The sequence below is a fragment of the Balaenoptera physalus genome (assembly GCF_965194825.1).
Source record: "Balaenoptera physalus genome assembly, chromosome: 1".
Classification (NCBI taxonomy): Eukaryota; Metazoa; Chordata; class Mammalia; order Artiodactyla; family Balaenopteridae; genus Balaenoptera; species Balaenoptera physalus.
In genome coordinates, this window is record NC_138882.1 from 77,918,599 (window position 1) to 77,944,446 (window position 25,848).

Sequence of the window (25,848 nt, forward strand, 5' to 3'; positions counted from 1 at the left end):
ATATATTTTCTCTGGTCCTTTCTCTCTCTCTTCTCCTTCTGGGACCCCTATAATGCGAATGTTGTTGCGTTTAATGTTATCCCAGAGTTCTCTTAGGCTGTCTTCATTCTTTTCCATTCTTTTTTCTTTATTCTGTTCCGCAGCAGTGAATTCCACCATTATGTGTTCCAGGTCACTTATCTGTTCTTCTGCCTCAGTTATTCTGCTATTGATTCCTTCTAGTGTAGTTTTCATTTCAGTTATTGTATTGTTCATCTCTGTTTATTTGTTCTTTAATTCTTCTAGGTCTTTGTTAAATACTTCTTTCATCTTCTCGATCTTTGCCTCCATTCCTTTTCCGAGGTCCTGGATCATCTTCACTATCATTATTCTGAGCTCTTTTTCTGGACAGTTGCCTATCTCCACTTCATTTAGTTGTTTTTCTGGGGTTTTACCTTGTTCCTTCATCTGGTACATAGCCCTCTGCCTTTTCATCTTGTCTATCTGTCTATGAATGTGGTTTTTGTTCCACAGGCTGCAGGACTGTAGTTCTTCTTGCTTCTGCTGTCTGCCCTCTGGTGGATGAGGCTATCTCAGTTACAGCATTTTTATCAACTGATCAATACTGAATCTTTTTTATGTGTTTCTATTTAAAGACACTTTCTTTAACAAATGCTGTTCACTCATTAACACTGAACTCAGAGTCAATAGCACTATAACTCATGCATGAATGAAGCTTACCTAACATGTGTATTTTCTCCACATGGCACAATACAGCTTTCTCAAGCTTATGAACACTAGGCAGCACTTCAGTACTATGCTTGGGGGCCATTTTAAAGGAAGAATTCACAAGCAAAAATCATAAAATGTGAAAAATATGGCACTAAATAGACCTCAAAAAGGACAACTCTTTACAGTATGAGAGCTGAAACAGGAAGGCAAAGTATTGCTTTGTTAAACTTTTGGGAATGCAAATGACCATGAAAGCACTTTCAGTATTGATTTTGGGGGTACAAATAAATTTTTGCAAGTAAGTGGATTCATAAATACAGAATACATGAATAAGCAAGGTCAACTATAATTCACTTTAAAACATTTTTTAAAGACTATTTTTTAAATAGCAGTTTCAGGTTCACAGCAAATTTAAGAGGAAGGTACAGAGATTAAAAACATTTTTAACTAATGAAGAAATAATATACATATATTTTAAAATATACACATAGTAAGTGAATGAAATATTCTGGTTACAGAGAACTGTTAGTTTCTACATATATCTGAATTATCTATTTCTACAAGATAATGATGAGAACAAGTTTAAGATGGAAGAGAAGTGTGTATTTCAACTTTACTGAAATCCTAGGTATTTAAAATTCCTGGGACCTCCCTGGTGGTCCAGTGGTTAAGACTCCACGCTCCCAATGCAGGGGGCCCGGGTTCAATCCCTGGTCAGGGAACTACATCCCACATGCCACAACTAAGAGCCCACATGCCGCAACTAAAGATGCCACACACGGCAACGAAGATCCCACATGCCACAACTAAGACCCGGAGCAGCCAAATAAATAAATAAATAAATAATAAAATTCCTTAGCCAAGAGCTTCCACACTTTCTTACCTGATACTAGTCGTTTCTGTGTATTGGACAGCCATGAGCTGAGAATTTGAGCCCTGTTCCAGAGCACCCTGAAAGAAAAAAAATGGTTAGATGTCATATAATGAAATTATATGAAAAGCTTCCTATACTGACTCATTCTACATTTACTAAACTTCATTAAAGCATCCATAAACTTTTTTTGGTTTTTTTTTTGGCTGCTTTGGGTCTTCATTGCTGCACGCAGGCTTTCTCTAGTTGCAGCGAGCAGGGGCTACTCTTCGTTGCGGTGCATGGGCTTCTCATTGCGGTGGCTTCTCTTGTTGCGGAGCACAGGCTCTAGGCACACGGGCTTCAGTAGTTATGGTGCACAAGCTCACTAGTTGTGGCACACGGGCTTAGTTGCTCCACGGCATGTGGGATCTTCCCAGAGCAGGGATCGAACCCGTGTCCCCTGCACTGGCAGGCAGATTCTTAACCACTGTGCCACAAGGGAAGTCCCCATAAAGTTTTTTTCATGAATATACTGACATATTAAGTTCACATAACTAAACACCAATATAGAAATTAGAACTCTTTTGGTCACATTCTGGGCTGAGATGTGTCTTACAGACAGTAAGACATTTAAGGCACTTCCCACAAAGATTAAAGAAATAGCTTAAAAACTTAGTCCAAGTATCACAAGTTTTATGACCAAGTCATACAAGTTATTACTGAACATATAACAACTTACATTTGTCTAAAATAATTATTTTCCCAATGAAAATTTCCTTAAGTATGAAAGGTCCATAATGAAACTAGATCCTATTGTTTACTGAGTTAAACACAAAGATCTTCATGCTTAAATACACCTGTGGACTAATCCATCATTAAAGAGATCTCATCAATGATTCTTGGCCAGAGAACAGTCCAATCTGGAACCATTAGTGGTCCACACAGACGACACTGGAAACCTGTCTTCCACATAGCACCTGCTTTGCACTATGCCTTCTTATATACCCCAGTAGCTTTGTAAGCTGATCTTCAAAAGTTTTATAAGAGTATCAGAGTTCAAGAGCACATTACCAATTATTATGTTAGGAAGTGACCTTACTATTACCCTGTCAAACAGTGACTTGAATAACTGTTTAATCATAAGATTACTAGCATTTGTTCATAACTATATCCATCCATCCTTCCTTCAGCAATCAAATTTTCATAGAGTGCCTACTACATGTACTGGTGCTAAAAAATTTAACATTTGACTTTTGCCCTCTAGAAGCTTGCAGTTTAACTGGGAAGACAGATATGTGGAAATGATATAATGTGATGCTAAAATAGAAGAATATACAAAGGGTTAAGGGAAGAGAAGAGGGAACAATTTTGTTTGGTGGTAGATGGAACCAATATGCAGGGATGAATAGAGGGCTTCCAATTTCTGACTCTGTAACAAGTCTAGGGTCTAATTTTATGAAAATCTAATGTCGGTCTTACATATAGTAAGTTTAAAAATGTGTTAAACAAAAATAAAAAGAGCACAGATAAAATGAAAAGAAAAACAAATACATTTAAATAACAAAATACTGTATTTATTGATATGCTTATCAAGTAAGTAGTAAATCAAGCCAAAATTAAACTACAGCTAGTGGATAAATATAAAATTTAAAATAAACAGATTAAATAGCTGGTGAATTTTAAATGATTTTGCTACTCTGGCACACATGAAATTAGCAGAGAAGTCTGAAAGAAGCCAGACTTCTTTCTCTAGGCTCAGAAATGAGTGGGTAGGCTTTAAGGAAAGCTGAGTTACAGAGACATCAGGCAAACAGCAACTGAATATGCCATTTACCTATCCAAGATTTACACCAATAAACAAAGGGACTTCTGAAAACTTGGCCATGAACTTCAGCATTTTTAGCTATGTGGATTTAGCAAAAGGTCACAATCAGCAAAAAAAAGTGAGACAGACATTTACATAGAAATGAGAAAGATGTTAAAATCTCCAATTATGTTGCAGATTTATCTGTTTTTCCCTTTAGTTCTGTCACTTTTTTGCATTATGTTTTTGAAACTTTGTTACTTGGAGCCTATACATTTAGAATTGCTATGACTTCTTAATTTGTCAAAATATAAGGCAAAAAACTCATTTAGGCCAATAATTTTAATCTAATTTTTCATAAAGCCCATTTTACCAGCTGTGTGGAATTCTCTACTGGCAATTATCTCTTCCTGCCCCCTTTTTGCTCTTCCCCTGTATAACAAGGGATGAAAGCCTGAAAACTATATTACCCAAACTTTTTTGCTACCAGGGTCTAGACATAATTTAGGTTCTACAAATAATATATACTTGCACCAGATTTGAAAAGCAGAAGGGAAACAGAGTCCATTTTTCCTCCAGCCATGGAGGCAGCTAACGTGTAGGCTTTGGCAGACTGGACACTGTATTCCAATGTCAGTAAACAGCTTTGGGACTCTGAGGTAACTGTGACATTAGTAATGAAGTACTAACAACCAATAAAGATGCCATAATCGGTGAACAAAAAGTGCCGGAGAGGCCCAGAGAAACACATACTGGATAATCATGGAATCTCAAATGTCAGAGCTTAAGCTCATTTAGACTAACCTTCATTATTTTATAGTTGAAAACAGTCCCTTAATGGTTAAAAGTCCATGTTTCTCAACATACTTTTAATGTACTTAGGAACCTATCATGTGCTGCTTCCACTTAGTCTCCAAATAATCAAATAGCTAAGGAATTTCCATTAGTAGATAAACAGGTAAACCTGGTGAAAGATATCCCATCCCAAAATAAAACCTCTTCCTTGATTCTTACAGCTACTCCATTTCTCTGTTTCCATTAATGGGGATCATCCTGAAACAATTTTCTCTATTTCCTCATTTTATTTTTACTTCCTGAACCCACATCACTCAGACTTTTGTCATCACCACTCCAATGAGATGACCTTCATCGAAGTCACTAACAAGTTCTAATAATCAAATCCAATGGTAATTTCCCAGTCCTCATCTTAATCAACATCTCTTAACCTTTGTAACAGTAAATCACATCCTCTTCCTTAAAAACTTTCTTTGCTTGGGTTTTTGGGTACAACTATCCTACATTTTTTCCTATTCTACTGGCCAGCCACTCCACTTCCTTCTCAAGTGCTGATTTTTCCTTGTCTTTCAGCCTCTAATGTTGAAGTTGTTCCAGGGTTCAGTTCCTTACCTCTTTTCTTTTTACCTTCTCTCTAGGTGATATCATCCCAAATTAAACTACCAGTCTCAACCTCTCCCCTATACTCCAGACCTGGATATCTGAGTGCCCACCTGACTTCTCCACTTGAATTTCTAGTAGCCATCTCAAACTTAATATATCTAAAACTCTTTTTTCTTGCCTCCAACTCCTCCTTCCCTACTCTCAGTCTCAGTAAATGGCATCATCATTCATCCAGTAGCTATAGCATAGGAATTATCACTGTTTCCTTTTTATTTTACAACAGCAATTTCTATCATCTATACTTTCAAAATATATTTGGCATTCAAGTACTTTCCTCCATCTTCAAATCTACCGCTCTAGTAAGGGCCGCAATAATCTCTCACCTAGACTACTGAAATGGCTTAACTGGTCTCCCCTACATCCACTCATGTTCCCTGCTGTGGTCTACTCTGGGTAGCAGTTAGAGCAATCTTTTAAAAATATAAATCAGATCAAGTCACAGCCTTGCTCAAACCTCTCAATGCTGTCCTCTCACACCTAGGATGAAAACCAAAGTTCTCACCATTGCATATGAGATTTGATATGATTTAGCCTCCTCTGTCTTTCTGACATCATCTTTGGCTACTCTCCCCTTAGTCATTGTAATCCAGCCTTACTCAACTTCTTGATGTTCCTCAAATATGCAAACTGTTTCCTCCTGAGGGTCTCTATACTTTCTATTCCTTTGGTCTAGAAGCTGCTTCTCCAGATTTTCTCCTAGACCTTTACATTTTCTCCTTCATTTTCTGCCTATGGCAAAAGCTATGTTCTCACCAAACCCCTTCTTCATCCCAAGCACATAGGAAGACTACATTTGCCTAACCTTCTGCAAGGGAGGCTGGGAAAACTGACAGAGTTTTAGTCAACTGAACATTGACTAAAGTCCAGGCCTGATCCCTAAAGCATGCTGCATAATCTTCCAAACTTTCTTCCCCAACACCCAAAGCTAAAAGCAAAGGATTTCAAGTTGCTGGGCTACAATGTGGAAGAACCTGGATTCCTCAGTCACTGCTTGGAGGAAAGCCATTCTAGAGAGCTACCTCAAACTCTGGGTGAGAAACAAATTTTTATTCCATTAAACTACTGAGATTTTGAGGCTAAATGTTATAACAGCTGGTAATAATTACCTTGACAATACCTTACTCATGTGGCATCTCTTTAGAGAAGGATTCTCTAACCACCCAATCTAAAATAGCCACTCACCTCTCAATTCGAACTCTAACTTCCAACCCTGCTTTTTCTTTAGAGAACTTCTAATTTTTAGTATATTTATTTACTTGTTTATTTATCTTTTAATATAATTTTTTCCCTCATGATGAGAACTTTAAAGATCTACTCTCTTAGCAACTTTCAAATATACACTACAGTATTATTAACTATGGTTATCATGCAGTAAACTACATCCTCATGACTTCTTTATTTCATAACTGGAAGTCTGTACCCTCCACCCACCACCTCTGGCAACCACAATCTGTTCTCTGTATCCATGAGTTTGTTGTTTTTTTTTTAAGATTCCACATGTAAATGAGATCATATGGTATTTGTCTTTTTTTGTATGACTTATTTCACTTTACTTGTTTATTGTTTATCTTTCCCATTAGAATGTAAGTTCCACGAAGGCAGGGATTTTATCATACCCTCTACTGTATTCCCAGGGTCTAGAACAGTACCTGGTTCATTATTACTACCACAGGTAACATTTGCTGGGAGCTTGCAATGTGTCAGTCTAAGTGCTTCAGAAGTAGTAATAAATAGTTGAATGACAGAAAGACTATAAATGGTGCTTTGTGGTAAACAATATTAAGATAGAAGCCCAATTTAATAGGTTCTAAATAAGAGCTGTCATTAACCTGTAGTGCTACAAGTCTAAGTACAAAAATGCCCTCCATGGAGATGTGCCTTCACTTCCAAGCTGTCCTACATTTGAAAAGCTCTAAGAACAGAGGAGATAAACAGTATCATTTATTATATTATCTGTGCCAAAAACATGTCATACAGATGTCCATGCATAAAACCCCTGGCTTGAAAGCAAATTTGAGGGAGAGAGCAGGAAACAGCACTGTGCCTGAGCAGGAAATACTAGTGCTATAAAACCTAAATGAGTGCTGTGAAACCTGGGAGGAGGGCTTCAATGGCAGTGACACCTGCTTCAGTAGCAGCAGGAGGTAATGGGAAGTGGCTAAAGTTCAAGATTCCCAAATGCTCCAAGGAAGAGAGCAACCCATCTGCAGAAAGCCTTCTAACAAATATGCCAACTATTGTTCAAAGACAAGCAGAAACAAACCTGAAGAATACGGGTTTTCTGTTGATTATTCGTTGTTCTTCTCGACTTCGTCCTTTCCACTTCGTGTCTATGAACCCACCCTCGAAGTTCATGATTTAACCTATAAAATAGCTTAATTAGTTAAACATATTTCATAGAAACAGATGTCTCACCTTTGGTTGGAAATGAATTTAATCATATTCTGAGGTTCCAAAGAGCATTCCAAGTGCCGAATGGTTCAATATTCTTTTTTGATTTGAGAAAGCTAAGACACTTAATGTTAAGTTGTTTTTAATGACATGCATTTTTATATGGTAGCCTCCTCAATCATGAGTTCAAATTCAAAGAAAATTAGAGCTAAATACCTGGCAAACATCAATATTGGATGCAAAGGTTTTTCCACAAAAAAGTATTTCCTGTTTCTGCTCTTGGACTATGTACACACAAATACTGGAGACACTGGAGAGCAAAAAACAAGTCACAGGACTCCTAACAACAAATGGATTCATTAAAGCCTTTGAAAATCATGCTTTTTTGGGGAGTAGAAAAAGAATGAATCAACTGCTCAGGAGGAGAAATTTCAAGGTACTATAATCCAAATTTTCCAACACTGGAAATTTCAAAAAAAAAAAAAAGGCCAGTTCAAATATAACTTTCCTTTATTTTGCTTACTCTTTAGAGCAGTTGTGAAGATGTCAGACTATACTTACTTAACTATAGTTGATTACTACGTATCACAAAAAAACTGAAGCAGTTTTTGAGGTTCAAAGATAGGATCCAAAATCACAGGAAAAAATTCAAGGGAAAAGTAGATAAAGAAAAGTACACTAATGTGAAAGTGACTCCAGAATCACATATCTTCAAATTATTATCTTCCTAATTTGAAGAAAAAGGTACTTTCCACTATGAATGTTACCACTGCAAGTCTAACACTTACCCTGAATTTTTATATTAATATCATTCTTCAGTTTTCAAATAAGACATATTTAAGTATACAACCCCAATACCATCACATGAAATAGACCCATCACCATCTCTATCAGGTTGGTGGGGAAACTGGACAACAACTGATATGCCTATGGTTATTCAATAAATAATTCAGAGTTTTCTCAACCACTTGGTTAATATGAACAAATACTTTTCTAGGTTCCAAAGCTAAACACAGGAACCCACTCAGATATATCTGCAACAACTGACAACACTCACCTGAGAGATTCTGTTGTGTTAATCAGGGGCTGACAGGGAGGTGGAGGAATATAGAGTAGTGGTTCTTCAGTTAGCACCATCAGGGCTTTGTCATTTGAAACAGAATGATCATATCTGAAACACAGATTTACAAAATGTGTTGCCTTCTGTCTTAAATTCTTAAGAAGAAGATTGCTATAAGAAAGTCATTGCTAGTATTAAGTTTTCAGGGAAATAAAAATATTGTATAAACAACAAAGTCCTACTGTATAGCACAGAGAACTAGAGTCAATATCCTATGATAAACCATAATGGAAAAGAATATGAAAAAGAATGTGTGTGTGTGTGTGTGTATACATATAAAACGGAATCACTGTGCTGTACGGCAGAAATTAACACAACATTGTAAATCAACTATACTTCAACAAAAAAAATTTTTTTAATATTGTAAATAGAACATACTGCAAGAAAGAAGTGAATGTAATTTAAAAAGCAGGGAAGTATAGACCACATAGCACAAATTTCATTTTCCAATTTTCTACAGAGATTATCATGGTAGTTCACATTTACTGCTCAATTATTATGTACCCGAAACTAGGGATACAATGATAACACATGGCTCATGTCTTCAATGAGCTCAAGGCATACACAGTGCTGCTGGAACAGAGGTGGTGACAAAGTAAGAGGGGAAACTGGGGGAAAGACCCACTGATTGACAGGAAAGACTTATGACTGATAGGAAAGTATTATGTAACCAGGACTGAAGTTTTGTGGTCATTCTCAACTCTGTGATAACAGAACTGAATAGTCTCCTTAAAACAGTGTGTGTGGTAGGGGAAAGGAAAAGCATAAAATACTTGGCAGGAGAAAAGTAAAAGCCTTGAAAAGTTAAATATAAATTTTAGAATTCCTAATAAAACACCAGAGTGACATTAACCAGTTATTCTATTAGCTTCAAAAAATAAACTTTCCTAATCATCACAGTGATCTATATCATGCGAATTCATATCCAGGGTGTGATGTAGGGAGTAAAATCTGAGTTGAAAATTAGAATCTGAACTGAGGGCATTATTGTTATTTATTCCCTTCAGTTGCCTATTTTAACCTTTCTCACTAAGAAATCTTAGCTCTATCTTGAATTTCTTTATATACAATACTCTGGATTTAGAAAACTGGATATATTAAAATCCAAAAAGAAAAACTATAAACACAAAATTGGACATAGCTAGATTTGTACTTTTCATTAATTCAATCAACAAATATTTACTGAATACCAACTGTGTGCCAGCTACTGTGCTAGGTGCTGGAATTCCAATAGGGAACAAGGGAAATGAAGTCTCCATCCTCAAAGACCTTAATGGAGAAGATGGACCAAATACAAGAAAACAAACACATAAAATAAATCCAAACTGTGGTAAAAGCTATGAAAGAAATAAACATATGGTTGAAATAGAAAACCAACAACAATGTCTACTTTAAATAAAATGGTCTGAAAAGGAGATGGTATTTAAGACAAGGCATAAAGGATGAGAGGAAGCCAGCTCTATAGAAACTGGAGTAAGAGCATTCTAGACACAGGCAGGTGGGACAAGGGAGGGTTTAAGGAACTTAAGGAAAACTACTCACCAGCTGAAGAGTTGTGAGCAAGTGAGGGAGGCAAAAGATGAGGTTGGAAAGACAGAGACCAGATTATGATAAGGAATACTAAATGTAATAAGAAGCCACAAAAGGGTGTTAAGTAGAGAAGTGATATATTTTAATTTACGTTTATGCCTTGCCATTGTTCCCAAAAACAGTTTTGATAGAGGCAAAAGGGGAAGCTGGGAGACCAGCTAGAAGAGATCTATAGCAATCTGGGCAAGAGCTGAAGACACTATGGACTAAGGTGGTGGCAATGAAGATGAAGAAGAATGAACCAATTCAAGATAATATTTGGAAGGAACATCAACAGCACTTGTTGAAAGGGAGGAACCAGGGTTTCTGGCTTGAGAAACAGAAATGAAGAAGCCTGTTGTAACCATTTTATCCTGGGTTGTCTGGTGGGCGAGTGGTGAAGCAGTCCTCTCACAGATGAGGGAACATGGTGCTGCTCCCAAGTGCATCGTAGTCTCTGTCTGTACAGTGTCCAAACCACAAGGCTTGATTGATCCAGTTTCACTGTTTCCACCTGAGCTGATAAGGGCCTGCCTCTCTCAGGATCCTGGTGGAGCCATGTGGCTGACAGGGTCTTGGTGCTCTGGCCAGGTGTCAGGCCTGTGGCTCTGAGGTGGGAGAGCCGAGTTGAGGACATTGGTCCACAAGAGACCTCCCGGCTCCCCGTAATATCAAATGGCAAAAGCTTTCCCAGAGATGTCCATCTCAACGCTAAGACCCAGCTCCACTCAACAACCAGCAAGCTCCAGTGCTGGACACCCTATGCCAAACAACTAGCAAGACAGGAACACAACACCACCCATTAGCAGAGAGGCTGCCTAAAATCATAATAAGATCACAGACACCCCAAAACACACCACCAGACACAGTCCTGCCCACCAGAAAGACAAGATCCAGCCTCATCCACCAGAACACAGGCACTAGTCCCCTCCACCAGGAAGCCTACACAACCCACTGAACCAACCTTAGCCACTGGGGACAGACACCAAAAACAACAGGAACTATGAACCTGCAGGCTGCGAAAAGCAGACCCCAAACACACTAAGTTAAGCAAAATGAGAAGACAGAGAAACACACAGCAGTTGAAGGAGCAAGGTAAAAACCCACCAGACCAAACAAATGAAAAGGAAATAGGCAGTCTACCTGAAAAAGAATTCAGAGTAATGACAGTAAAGATGAACCAAAATCTTGGAAACAGAATGAAGAAAATACAACAAACGTTTAACAAGGACCTAGAAGAACTAAAGAGCAAACAAACAATGATGAACAACACAATAAATGAAATTAAAAATTCTCTAGAAGGAATCAATAGCAGGTGTCGGATAGCAGAAGAACGGATAAGTGACCTGGAAGATAAACTAGTAGAAATAACTACTGCAGAGCAGAATAAAGAAAAAAGAATGAAAAGAATTGAGGACAGTCTCAGAGACCTCTGGGACAACATTAAAGGCACCAACATTCGAATTATAGGGGTCCAAGAAGAAGAAGAGAAAAAGAAAGGAACTGAGAAAATATTTGAAGATATTATAGTTGAAAACTTCCCTCATATGGGAAAGGAAATAGTTAATCAACTCCAGGAAGTGCACAGAGTCCCATACAGGATAAATCCAAGGAGAAACACACTAAGACACATATTAATCAAACTATCAAAAATTAAATACAAAGAAAAAATATTAAAAGCAGCAGGAAAAGAGAACAAATAACATACAAGGGAGTCCCCATAAGGTTAACAGCTGATCTTTCAGCAGAAACTCTGCAAGCCAGAAGGGAGTGGCAAGACATATTCAAAGTGATGAAAGGGAAAAACCTACAACAAAGACTACTCTACCCAGCAAGGATCTCATTCAGATTCGATGGAGAAATTAAAACCTTTACAGACAAGCAAAAGCTAAGAGAATTCAGTACCACCAAACCATCTTTACAACAAATGCTAAAGGAACTGCTCTAGGCAGGAAACACAAGAGAAGGAAAAGATCTACAATAAGAAACCCAAAACAATTAAGAAAATGGTAATAGGAACATACATATCGATGACTACCTTAAATGTAAATGGATTAAATGCTCCCACCAAAAGACACAGACTGGCTGAATGGATACAAAAACAAGACCCATATATATGGTGTCTACAAAGGACCCCCTTCAGACCTAGGGACACATACAGACTGAAAGTGAGGGGATGGAAAAAGATATTCCAGGCAAATGGAAATCAAAAGAAAGCTGGAGTAGCGATTCTCATATCAGACAAAATAGACTCTAAAATAAAGACTATTACAAGAGACAAAGAAGGATACTACATAATGATCAAGGGATCAATCCAAGAAGAAGATATAACAATCGTAAATGTTTATGCACCCAACATAGGAGCACCTCAATACATAAGGCAATGAGAAAACCATAATTCAAAAAGAGTCATGTACCACAATGTTCACTGAAGCTCTATTTACAATAGCCAGGACATGGAAGCAACCTAAGTGTCCATCAACAGATGAATAGATAAAGAAGATGTAGCACATATATACAATGGAATATTACTCAGCCATAAAAAGAAACGAAATTGAGTTATTTGTAGTGAGGTGGATGGACCTAGAGTCTGTCATACAGAGTGAAGTAAGTCAGAAAGAGAAAAACAAATACCGTATGATAACACATATATATGGAATCTAAAATTAAAAAAAAAAAATGGGGGCTTCCCTGATGGCGCAGTGGTTGAGAACCTGCCTGCCAATGCAGGGGACACGGATTCGAGCCCTGGTCTGGGAAGATCCCACATGCCGTGGAGCAACTAGGCACGTGAGCCACAACTACTGAGCCTGCGTGTCTGGAGCCTGTGCTCTGCAACAAGAGAGGCCGCGACAGTGAGAGGCCCACGCACCGCGATGAAGAGTGGCCCCCGCTTGCCACAACTAGAGAAAGCCCTCGCACAGAAACGAAGACCCAACACAGCCAAATAAATAAATAAATTAATTAATTAATTAATTAATTTTAAAAAATGGTCATGAAGAACCTAGGGGCAGGATGGGAATAAAGACACAGACCTACCAGAGAAAGGACTTGAGGACACGGGGAGTGGGAAGGGTAAGCTGGGACAAAGTGAGAGAGTGGCATGGACATATATACACTACCAAATGTAAAACCGATAGCTAGTGGGAAGCAGCCGCATAGCACAGGGAGATCAGCTCGGTGCTTTGTTACTACCTAGAGGGGTGGGATAGGGAGGGTGGGAGGGAGAGAGACACAAGAGGGAAGAGATATGGGGATATATGTATATGTATAGCTGATTCACTTTGTTATAAAGCAGAAACTAACACACCATTGTAAAGCAATTATACTCCAATAAAGGTGTTAAAAGAAATAAAAAAGTAAAATAAAAGGATCACATACCATGATCAAGTGTGGTTATCCCAGGAATGCAAGGATTCTTTAATATACGCAAATCAATCAATGTGATAAACCATATTAACAAATTGAAGGAGAAAAATCATATGATCATCTCAATAGATGCAGAAAAAGCTTTCAACAAAATTCAACACCCATTTATGATAAAAACCCTCCAGAAAGCAGGCACAGAGGGACTTTCCTCAACATAATAAAGGCCATATATGACAAACCCAGAGCCAACATCGTTCGCAATGGTGAAAAACTGAAACCATTTCCTCTAAGATCAGGAACAAGACAAGGGTGTCCACTCTCACCACTATTATTCAACATAGCTTTGGAAGTTTTAGCCACAGCAATCAGAGAAGAAAAAGAAATAAAAAGAATCCAAATCAGAAAAAAAGAAGTAAAGTTGTCACTCTTTGCAGATAACATGATACTATACATAGAAAATCCTAAAGATGCTACCAGAAAACTACTAGAGCTAATCAATGAATTTGGTAAAGTAGCAGGATACAAAATTAATGCACAGAAATCTCTTGCATTCTTATACACTAATGATGAAAAATCTGAAGGAGAAATTAAGGAAACACTCACACTTACCACTGCAACAAAAAGAATAAAATACCTAGGAATAAACCTACCTAAGGAGACAAAACACCTGTATGCAGAAAACTATATGACACTGATGAAAGAAATTAAAGATGATACAAAGAGATGGAGAGATATACCATGTTCTTGGATTGGAAGAATCAACATTGTGAAAATGACTATACTACCCAAAGCAATCTACAGATTCAGTGCAATCCCTATCAAACTACCAATGGCATTTTTCACAGAACTAGAACAAAAAATTTCACAATTTGTATGGAAACACAAAAGACCCCAAAGAGCCAAAGCAATCTTGAGAAAGAAAAATGGAGCTGGAGGAATCAGGCTCCCAGACTTCAGACTATACTACAAAGCCACAATAATCAAGACAGTATGGTACTGGCACAAAAACAGAAATATATATCAATGGAACAGGCCAGAAAGCCCAGAGATAAACCCATGCACATATGGTCACCTTATTTTTGATAAAAGAGGCAAGAATATACAATGGAGAAAAGACAGACTCTTCAATAAGTGGTGCTGGGAAAACTGGACAGCTACATGTAAAAGAATGAATTAGAACACTCCTTAACACCATACACAAAAATAAACTCAAAATGGATTAAAGACCTAAATGTAAGGCCAGACACTATCAAACTCCTAGAGGAAAACATAGGCAGAACACTCTATGACATAAATCACAGATCCTTTTTGACCCACCTCCTAGAGAAATGGAAATAAAAACAAAAATAAACAAATGGGACCTAATGAAACTTAAAAGCTTTTGCACGCAAAGGAAACCATAAACAAGACAAAAAGACAACCCTCAGAATGGGAGAAAATATTTGCAAATGAAGCAACTGACAAAGGATTAATCTCCAAAATTTACAAGCAGCTCATGCAGCTCAATAACAAAAAAACAAACAACCCAATCCAAAAATGGGCAGAAGACCTAAATAGACATTTCTCCAAAGAAGATATACAGATTGCCAACAAACACATGAAAGGATGCTCAACATCACTCATCATTAAAGAAATGCAAATCAAAACTACAATGAGGTATCACCTCACACCAGTCAGAATGGCCATCATCAAAAAACCTAGAAACAATAAATGCTGGAGAGGGTGTGGAGAAAAGGGAACCCTCTTGCACTGTTGGTGGGAATGTAAATTGATACAGCCACTATGGAGAACAGTATGGAGATTCCTTAAAAAACTAAAAATAGAACTACCATACGACCCAGCAATCCCACTACTGGGCATATACCCTGAGAAAACCATAATTCAAAAAGAGTCATGTACCAAAATGTTCATTGCAGCTCTGTTTACAATAGCCAGGACATGGAAGCAACTTAAGTGTCCATCAACAGATGAATGGATAAACAAGATGTGGCACATATATACAGTGGAATATTACTGAGCCATAAAAAGAAATGAAATTGAGTTATTTGTAGTGAGGTGGATGGACCTAGAGACTGTCATACAGAGTGAAGTAAGTCATAAAGAGAAAAATAAATACCGTATGCTAACACATATATATGGAATCTAAAAAAAAAAAAATGGTCATGAAGAACCTAGGGGCAGGACAGGAATAAAGATGCAGATGTAGAGAATGGACTTGAGGACACGGGGAGGGGGAAGGGTAAGCTGGGATGAAGTGAGACAGTGGCATGGACATATATACACTACCAAGTGTAAAACAGATAGCTAGTGGGAAGCAGATACATAGCACAGGGAGATCAGCTCGGTGCTTTGTGACCACCTAGAGGGGTGGGATAGGGAGGGTGGGAGGGAGGGAGACGCAAGAGTGAAGAGATATGGGGATACATGTATATGTATAGCTGATTCACTTTGTTATAAAGCAGAAACTAACACACCATTGTAAAGCAATTATACTCCAATAAAGATGTTAAAAAAAATAGAAAAAAAAAAAAGAAGCCTATTGTAGAGAAGTGGGTGGAAACAGAATACGGAGAAGGACCTCGAGTTTCACTGTGCAGGTGTTAAGTTTGAAATGTTAAAAGAGAATTCAAGGAAACTACTGGATATATGACTCTAGAGACTCAGAAGTCTGGACGGGAAACATAAATTCAAGAGTCATCGGGATATATAGAAATGGATTGTGTGCTAAATTATGGCAGAAAGAAAACAAAAAAAGTTCACAGTTCCAAGCCTTAAGATTTGGATAGCGGAGGAGCCTGCAAAGATGAAGCAGAGCCCATGAGAAAAGAGGAAACTAAAAATGTAGCAATACAAAAGGAGAATGCTTCAAGGAGGAGTGATCTACACAGCCAAGTGCTGAGGAAAGATCAAGTAAGATGAAAACAAGTTTTCACTGAATTTGACAGTGAATTCACTGACCCCCTTGACAAAAATAATTTTTGCAGAGTGGAAAACTAACTTCAAGATAAAAGTCAGAGACTTCTCTGTATGCCACATACAAGGGGAAAAAAGCAACAGCTGAGGGTATATAGATGATTCTTCCCTGCAGGTTGCACCAGAAACATTCTTGATGTCCTTTCTTCTGCCTGTTAGGGTTAAGTTATTTGAAATAAAACAGAGATGGTGGTACACAAGTAACGACTGCACACACAAACGGAAATCAGCCTATTATTATTATATTATATTATATTATTATTATATTACCTTACTCTAACATGGACATATAATAAGTGAAGGCTTCTATTTATTGTAGTTAGTGCAAAATAAGTAATATTCTTGTCAAGCTTACCTGAACGGTAATTTCTGGTGTCTAATCTCATTCCATTTTTAGCAACAAGCTATACAACCTAAGTGGCACACTCTCAACTCTCACACATCCAAAGACTATCTATTAAAAATGTAACCTTTGCTGGATCTCATGTAGACAACAACAAAACTCAAAATTACAGGACATGTAGGGTAAACTTGGAAAAATTATTTAGTAAATTAAAAATTCTATTAAACTCTAGCAATATTCAGGGACTCTCTTATATGATCACTAAGATCAGTATTTCAGAAGTATGGCTAATTTGGGCACGTAAAAAAAAAAGGCAGGAAATGTTAGGTTTTCCAACATCATGGCATCTATCACATTCTATGTTGCATTACAGTCACTACCATATACTTCTTTGGATCCTCTGCCACATTTAGCATAGTACTTTGCACACTGCAGCTTCCTAAAAAAAAATGAATACTAGCATTTTTTCCAGGAAGACTAAATGAAGACAAGCCTGAAGGACCATGGTAATAATCTCATTAAATGGTATGGGTGTAACAAAGTAAAAATCAGGAGAATGATTCCCCTATGGCCTTTGGCCTGTAAAACCTTAGTTAAGAGTAAACAAACCTTTAATGATTTTCAAGCATTATTCTGTGTCACAGCTGCCACACTATGACCTCCCTTTGCCTTGTTAGTCAAGGACCTAGCTCCATTTGGCTCTAACAACAATTACAAATAACACAGGGAAATGTTTACCAAAAAGTATACAGGTCTGAAAAGGTCCACTATAACCTTCTTCTAGTTGACATAACATAGAAATTGTATTTTCGTAGAGTTAAGTCTTTTACTATTGACAAGCTATATGGAAATTTACCAAGACAGAATTAAATTATAACAAGGGAAGGAGATTCAACAAAAATCACAATAAGAAAGTATAAATGATTTTATCTAATGACTACAAATAGGTTCAACCATATCATTCCACCAAATCGTATCTATCACAGATGATATAGTAACAAATATTAAATGCATTATATGTAATAAACATATGATAGATAAAATAACTATATTAAAGACATTATATACAATATAATATGTATATATTTTATGTGTTTCAATTTGTATATTAGTGCACACAACCTGAGATTTTTAAGGTCACATCTCTATAAGAATTCTGAAACTGGGACAGCTTTTAAAAAGTATATTTATGCTTAGAACTGATCTTAAGAGTAAAATTAATGAATGTCCTTGTAACTTGTTTGCTCTACTAGTTAAAATTGTGTATAAACAATTTAGATGTAAATCTAACCTGTAGCTGTTTTTCTGGATGATACCATCTGATGTGTCTTGCTCCTCTTTAGCAGAAAATTCTAGAAGATGCCTCCTTTGATTTGTAGGGTTCACACCAGGATTCATTCTCCTGGAATCTCGTTCCAACATACTGAAAAGTTTAAAATGTTAAGAAATAACTGAAATAAAAATATGTCATACATATGCATACTACATGTAGCTCTGAAGCAAATCAAAATTCGTTTTGTAGCTCTATACACACAGCAAGAATACTAGGCACAGAAGCAAGTCAAAACAGCTTACTGATATGGTCAAATCCCTAGCTTGGCATACTGTACATATATGAAAAATAATTTTGAAAATAATTTTTATAAGTATAGAAGTACCTTATTTATAACCTGTTTAGACAAAGTCAGTATTCTATATGCTTTAAAAACTATAATTATGTTATGTGCATATATATATATATATATATAAAGTAGAAACAGGTACCTAAAATGTAGAAATAGGTACATATAAACAAATTCTAAACTCAGATAATAACTGGAATAAGAAGTCTTGCTAGATGCTGCAAACTGATTATTTTCAATGAAGAAATACTTCAAATGAAATGGGACTTTTTCTCTTTATCAACAGCCAAATTCTTTAGATTTTCACAATCCCAGAAGGCAGGCTATCAAATAAAGCTAACAGAAATTTTTTTAAATGCCTATGAAAGTTTCCTATTTACTTCTTTCTCCCCACTCTCCCTAATTCTTTCTTCATGTATTTGGGGCAAACATATGTATATCAATATCAATCAAATACTGCAATAGCTATTTAACACTTTTATTCATTCATTCATTCATTTATTTATGGCTGTGTTGGGTCTTCATTGCTGTGCGTGGGCTTTCTCTAGTTGCGGTGAGCGGGGGCTACTCTTCATTAAGGTGCACAGGCTTCTCATTGTCGTGGCTCCTCTTGTTGCAGAACACGGGCCCTAGGCGCGCAGGCTTCAGTAGTTATGGCACATGGGCTCACTAGTTTTGGCTTGCAGGCTCTAGAGCGCAGGCTCAGTAGTTGTGGCACAGGGGCTTAATTGCTCTGCGGCATGTGGGAATCCTCCTGGACCAGGGCTTGAACCCGAGTCCCCTGAATTGGCAGGCAGATTCCTAACCACTGTGCCACCAGGGAAGTCCCAACACTTTTAGCTCATTAATCAAGGGCTTAGAAATTTGGCTCATCAGTAAGATATCTTGTGTGTGTGTTTAATTTTACAATGCCACACATATAACTTACACTAGTCATAATCTTGAAATTCAGCACAAAGGGAATTTCCCTAGAGAAGCACAAAAGAAGGGATACCAGATTCTATTTAGAGGGATGAAGCAGAGGAAAATAAGGCTGATGAGAGCGTCACAGTTAAGGGTCCTGTGATTCTAAGAGAAAAGGAGTTCTTTGGGGTTTAGTAATTTGCCTCCAAATTTGGGGAAAGGGATGTTAGGTGGAAGCAAAAAGCAGGTACACCTCTCTAGACTCTTTTTCTGATATCTTATTATGTTCCCTATTCTCCTCAATTCTTTACCCCCAGAATCACTGCCTTCCAGCGGTTCTCACAGGCATGCTGTGGCACTTTCGCATACTACAACTCTTCAAAAGTGTACCACCAAATTATGATCATTGTGTAAAATTTAATTTTGGTACAACTGAGGCTACATTTTGTTACAATTATATTTTTCAGACAGAATGTTTACCTGAGTGGTCACAAACAGTATAAACCCTTCTGCAAACGAGGTAAAAGGCCTAATGGAATGTCCAACTAGACTCAGGAAAACTTAGTTTGGTGAGTATTTTAGAAAACATGAGATAAGCAGTAAACAAAACAATTTTGTCGGAAAGCCAAATGAAGAATGTGATGATAACTGCAGAATATATTTTTTTCTTTTCGAAACTTATGTTTTTGAAAAGTGTTTACGTTTTAATCCTTTCAAGTGTAGCGTTAAAAATTCTACTTAGGAAAGTACGCAGTAAACAAAATCAAAGTTAAGAACTTTTCCGGCAGTTTACAGCATCTCAATTAATTCACCCCCTACTGGCCCACCCCTCCATTGCATTACTGAAATATCCACATAGTAACATTCCTGTTTGGTGGAAATACTCCCTCAACCCCGCCAATCCCTAGGAGAAGCTCTATCACCCTAACTATTTAAGAATTGCGTATGCGGCCCACCCACATTTTATTTCCATTGGACAGTGTTTAGCTAAAGCTCCTGGGAAGGAACGGTGTTTGGGTGGGAGGGGAGCAAATTCTGGGTGTCCCTCCCTGGGATTCACTTCAGTAGGGTCTTCTTTTTTTTTTTTTTTTTAACTAGAAATGCTTTAACTAGTACCACCAGTCTTGGTACTAGTTCTGGACTCTGTGGCTATTCAGAACAAGTCTAAGCAAGCCTTCTTCCAATGTCCAAAGACACCTAACATCCCCCGCCCCTCACTCCACGCTTTCTTTTTCAAGGTTTTAGTTTCTTCCATATGTTCCTCTTTATAGTACAGTCTTAGGTCCCTTCAGCATATTTGGTCACTCCCCTCTCAATATGTTTCTCTGAGATGGGTCCAGAACCGGCCACAACACTTCTGAGGTAGTATGACCATTATAAGATGGAATGGGGTATAATTCCTTCCCATGTTCTACATATTATTCTTCCACCAATATACCTAATATCAGGTAGGCTTTTTTGGCAGTTACATCATACTCTATATAGAGGCTGGTTTAATTAAAACTCCAACTGTTCTCACAAACTGATTTTGGACTATTACCTCCCCTTCCTTTCCTCTCTCACTTCCAATTCTGAAGTTATATAATTGAGCTTTTTGATCCAGCTGAATAATTTACATCAAATTCCTCTTAAAATATCATTCAAGAACTTTTAGAATCCTAATTAGCAAAAGAAATTCTCCTTCTAAGCAAGGAACAACATACCATCAACATCCTCAACTGAGTTGTTATTAAGATATCAAAAAGAACAGAGCAAAGAAATTGAGCCCTGCAGCATGCTCCTAGGGAGCGCCTTCCAAGTTTGTAAAAACATAAGTTAAACCACTTATGAATTAATTGTAATATATCCTAGACCAAAATTGCCTGTCTTGACCCCAGAGAAATTACAAGACTGTTAAACATTCTTCTAAGATGCAAATACAGTATAACAGCAGCAACCATTTTTTGAGCACCTACTATGTACTAAGGAATGAAAGCTCAAAGAAAGTTGAGGCTCAAAGAGTTTAAACAGTTTGCCCAAGGTCATGCTGTGATATGGTGATTTATAAAAAGAAATATATATTTGGTCACAACATTTTCCTGGCACAGAGCTCCTAAAACCCTTGGAATTTCCCAAGTGATAAGACCCATAAGTGTGCCTTTTGCTATGTCAATGAGGTGACGCTGGAAGGCCCTTAGGTTACCTAAGGCTAGAGAGTAGAGAGAACCATAAGAATAGAGTTGGAACTTTCAGTCCCACCCACCACCCCGCAACTCCAGGGAGGGGAAAGGAGCTAGAGACTGAGCTCAATCACCAATGGCCAATGACTTAACCAATCTGTCTCTGTCATGAAGCCTCCATAAAAACCCAAAAGGAAGGGATTCAGGGAGCATCTGGGTTGGTGAAGATTCAGGGACAGTGGTGAGCTTGAAGAGGGCATGGAAGTTCCCTGTCCATTCCCCCATACCTTGCCCTATGCAGCTTTTCCATTTGGCCGTTCCTGAGTTATATCCCTTTATAATAAAAAGGTACTCTAGTAAGTAAAATGTTTCTCTGACTTCTGTGAGCCACTATAGCAAATTAATTGAACCTGAGGTCATGGGAACCTCTGATCTATAGCCCGTTAGCCAGAAACACAGGTGACAACTTGGATTAGCGATTGATGCCTGAAGGGGGTGTAGGGTAACTCTTGTAGGACTGAGCCCTTAACCTGTGGGATCTGACACTATCTCCACACTGTCTGTGTCAGAATTAAGTTTAACTGTAGGACACCCAGCTAGTGTCTGAGAATTGCTTGGTGGTATGGGAAAAACCTCCCCACACATTGGAACTGGGTGATCAGAACCCTTAGGGAGAACTGTTTGGTGGTGTGGAAAAACATACACTGGAATTGGTGTCAGAAATGTACGTGCTCTGAGTAATTAACAAAGCCAGGATTTGGGTCCAGGATTAGAACATCATCACTGCATTATGTTGACAACATTTCCCAGAATGACTGATTGATTCACTCATTTATTCAACATGTACTAGATACCTATTATGTTCCAGGAATCATATTTGATGCTAAAGACTCAAAGATAAAAATCAAATACAGTGTGTGTGTGTGTGTGTGTGTGTGTGTATGGCGGGGGGGAAGAGTGATACAGACAAAAGATAATAGAGGGATTAGCCGCATAATAAGGGTTAATGCCGAATGTTATGGAAGCATATAGCTAGGGCATTTGATCTTTACCAAGAGGATCATGAAGTTATCTTAAATTACAAGCAGTAAATAAACAGGTGGAAAGGAGGATGTGAGTGAGAAGGCATTTCATGTAGATAGACTAGTATATGAAAAAGGACACAGTCATAAGAGAGTATGTTTTGCTCGGGGAATTGCAGGTAAAGCAGGAGAGGGTATGTAAGTGGACATGTGCATGTGCAAGCACAGTGAGAAAGGGATCATCTCAAGAGAGAGAAGGAAAAGAAAGGAGACTAACCGTATTGCAAGGCTAGATTATTTATGGATGGCCCTGTCTGCCACATTATCATTAAGTCTAGCAATTTATTCAATAAAATAAACAAAACTGGTATGTTTTGTTCTTCTTTTAATTGTGGCTCCCAGTTAACATATCCCTTTCTATATCAAAATCTTCCCTATGAATAATATTAAATTCCCTGGTCGAATGGGGAAAATCTACCTTCTTTCTTTTAAAAACTGGTATTACATTTGTCTCCTATTCATCTAGACTACTTGATGATTACCACTGCCAGAAAAACAGCAGATTACTAGAACGGTTCCTCTGCTTTCCTATTTCCTGGCTAGGGATCTTAAAGCTGTTTGCAAGGCTCTCATAGTTAACTGCCAAGTCAAAGTGGCTGCTATGGCTGCTAGGAGTAGCTTCTATACTTTTCCTTTCTTGAATCCTACTGTCAACTAGCAGTTAACACACTTTGTTAGTTCCTCTGGATCAGAATGCACCTTCCCCTAGCACAGTGATTCTCAAAGTGTGGTACCTGGACCAGTAGCATTAGCATCACCTGATAACTGGTTAGAGATGCAAACTCTCAGGCCCCATTCCAGACCTACTCACCCAAAAACTCTGGGAGCGGTGCCTAACGATCTGTTTTAACTAGCTGTCCAGGTGATATACGCCAATGTTTGAGAGCCACTGTTTTAAACTAATCTTGTTTCTCATAACATCTTTCCTACCTCAATTCCCTAAAAACTACACGTTGTCCACAATAAATCCAACAGAAGTGGACAGTTTGGGGAAAAAGATGGGGAAGTCAGACGAGAGGGATGTGGAAGGACACAATCAAAAATGATTTATGTGGGCTTCCCTGGTGGCACAGTGGTTAAGAATCTGCCTGTTAATGCAGAGGACACGGGTTTGATCCCTGGTCTGAGAAGATCCCACGTGCCGCGGAGCAACTAAGCCCATGCACCACAACTACTGCGCCTGTGCTCCAGAGCCCGCGAGCCACAACTACTGAAGCCCACGCGCCTCAACTACTGAAGCCTGCGTGCCTAGAGCCCGTGCTCCGCAACAAGAGAAGCCACTGAAGTGAGAAGCCCGTGCACCGCAACGAAGAGCAGCCCCCGCTCACCACAACTAGAGAAAGCCCACACGCAGCAACGAAGACCCAGCTCAGCCAAAAATAAATAAATAAATAAATTTATTTTTTAAAAAAACGATTTATGTGGTTTTTGGATGATTTATGGAGTAAATTATAAGAGTTCACAATCATTAGTACTTGGAAGTTTTTAAAGAGCTCTTCTACTGATCATTGTTCTTTTGATGATTTTATTACCACTGTGAAAACTGGCATTTCGATTCACAATTTGTGACTGTTACAAGCAAATGCCTTGAGTTTAACTATCAGTTTAGGTTATTCCATCTGTAATTGGACTGTGCTATAATCACTTAGCAGCTACACTTCCTAGGAATCAGTTTTAATGTTGATTGGTTTGGCTCATAAGTGATCACTGTTTTTTCCCACTGCCCACATGAGTAATGATTATCACAGTGTAATGACAATATATGTTTAACCATAGCTACTTTAGTAACTTTTACCCTTTTTTAGCCTGAGGGCTCACTCAGATCTCATTCAATGGACTCCACAAAAAGGATCCTCACAACACTTTTATTATACACAGTCAACAAAGCATTTTAAACAAGGAAGTGGGTCAGAGAAGAGGCAAAAATAAGGATCCAAACAGTCTATAAGTCTCAATTTTATTATCTACCCATTGGGCCAGAATGTATTTTGAAAAGGCAATATATTAAAAAATTTTAGAAAGAATCTTTTAAAGTTTTTCACTTTTTTGTTTTTGGTTGTTGTTGTCATTTGGTCCCAATTCCTTGTAAATTTTTTTTGAAGTCTTAAAATGAAATTTCTAAAAAAATAAATTAATTAAATAAAGTGAAATGAAATTTCTCTTAAGCTAAACTACAGAGAAGCTGACTGTCCAATTCAGCTCAAAACAACTATATATGCTTGAATCTATGAAATGACCTATAGAAACTAATTTTAACCATCTAAGTAACTGCAAATTTACATTTCCCTTGTTTTTATTAATATCTGAAAGACATAAAGGAGCTTTATTTTACTGCCAGAATTCAAGACTGTCTTAGTACAATTTGGACAACACAAATATTAAGAAAGGAATTTGACAGTCCTTATAATGGCCAAATGTACAAAAGAGTATGAGAAAATTACTGTTGATATGAACTTTTAGATTCTTGGCATGAGTGTTTTACATCATTCAATGTCCCTTTTTGTTAATTTTGGGAAAAATAAATTTCCAAGAACACAAGGAGATGACTCAGAGTCACAATAAGAATTAGTATAATGATTAACTGTTTATAGATCATGTATTAATATGGCAATCTAATCACTTTTCATAATTAGCTTAAATCAGATTCTATTCAGTAATTTTAAATAAACTAATAAATATTTTTTAAAATAGAAGTCTCTCTGACCAGAAACATGCTACCCTGTAAGAATCACAACCGTTTTAAGCCTTAGAATAATCATTACACCAATAAACCTTGCTCATGTTGTGGGTCAATGGGCCTGAAAAGCACAGATTAATAAAACACAAGTAATTTCAATTTCCCCAAAAGTCTGGAAAAAGTATTATAAGAACTGTTACTTTACTGTTTCATTTATGAAATTCTAAAAGCCAACAACTGTTTTAGATTATGAAGCCAACTTAATCCTTAAGATATGATTTCAGATACCCAACGTTCATACCAAGTAGCTGAACAAAAAATGGCAAATCCTCCAAATCTATTCTTCCCTTTGCAAACCTGTTTCCTTATGGTACAAGTTGGTCAATTTTAAGTTCAAGCCATCTCAGCAGGTAGGAATCTTACTGGTTCCCATCCCCCAAAGAAATCCATATGCTGCTATTCCTCTCCCTGAGAACTGCACGTGAAAAAGTGAAATCACTTTAAGCTGGAAAGAGCATGAAGATCCCCAGGTTTTAATGTGGAATAGAGGAAAGAACACAAAATTTGGAGTCAAGAGATATGGATTCAACGTGTGGCTATGAGACTCCCCAGTTGAGTCGCTCTGGGAAAGTCGGTTAACTTCACTGAACCTCCAATTCCTCACACGTAAAATAGGAAAAATAAATATTTCACAGGGTTTTTCAAAGATTCAAATGAAACGATGGATGCGAACATGCTTTATAAATCGGAAAGTGCTATGTGTCCCACAGATGACACAGCAGTTAGTGGCACAGCTTGTCTTCCTGCCTGCCAG

The 25,848-nt window shown here is 37.7% G+C and overlaps 2 protein-coding genes across 8 annotated transcripts in view; one reads left to right on the forward strand and one right to left on the reverse strand.

Moving 5' to 3' along the window:
- The window catches only part of LOC309637452 (uncharacterized protein), a gene marked incomplete at its 5' end in the record, with an annotated part of 279,570 nt that extends 256,042 nt beyond the window's left edge, over nt 1-23,528 (forward strand). The window contains one exon of the mRNA XM_082412212.1: nt 19,811-23,528. The remainder of the gene's footprint in view (nt 1-19,810) is intronic.
- Nucleotides 1-25,848, reverse strand: part of ATF6 (activating transcription factor 6) — a 226,037-nt gene that overhangs the window by 134,136 nt on the left and 66,053 nt on the right. For all 7 annotated transcript variants that reach the window (XM_082469316.1, XM_082469318.1, XM_082469315.1 and 4 more), the window contains 4 exons: nt 17,883-18,014; nt 8,275-8,388; nt 7,090-7,189; nt 1,595-1,662 (listed from right to left, as the gene is read on the reverse strand). In XM_082469316.1, coding sequence (XP_082325442.1) covers nt 1,595-1,662; nt 7,090-7,189; nt 8,275-8,388; nt 17,883-18,014 — 414 coding nt within the window. The remainder of the gene's footprint in view (nt 1-1,594; nt 1,663-7,089; nt 7,190-8,274; nt 8,389-17,882; nt 18,015-25,848) is intronic.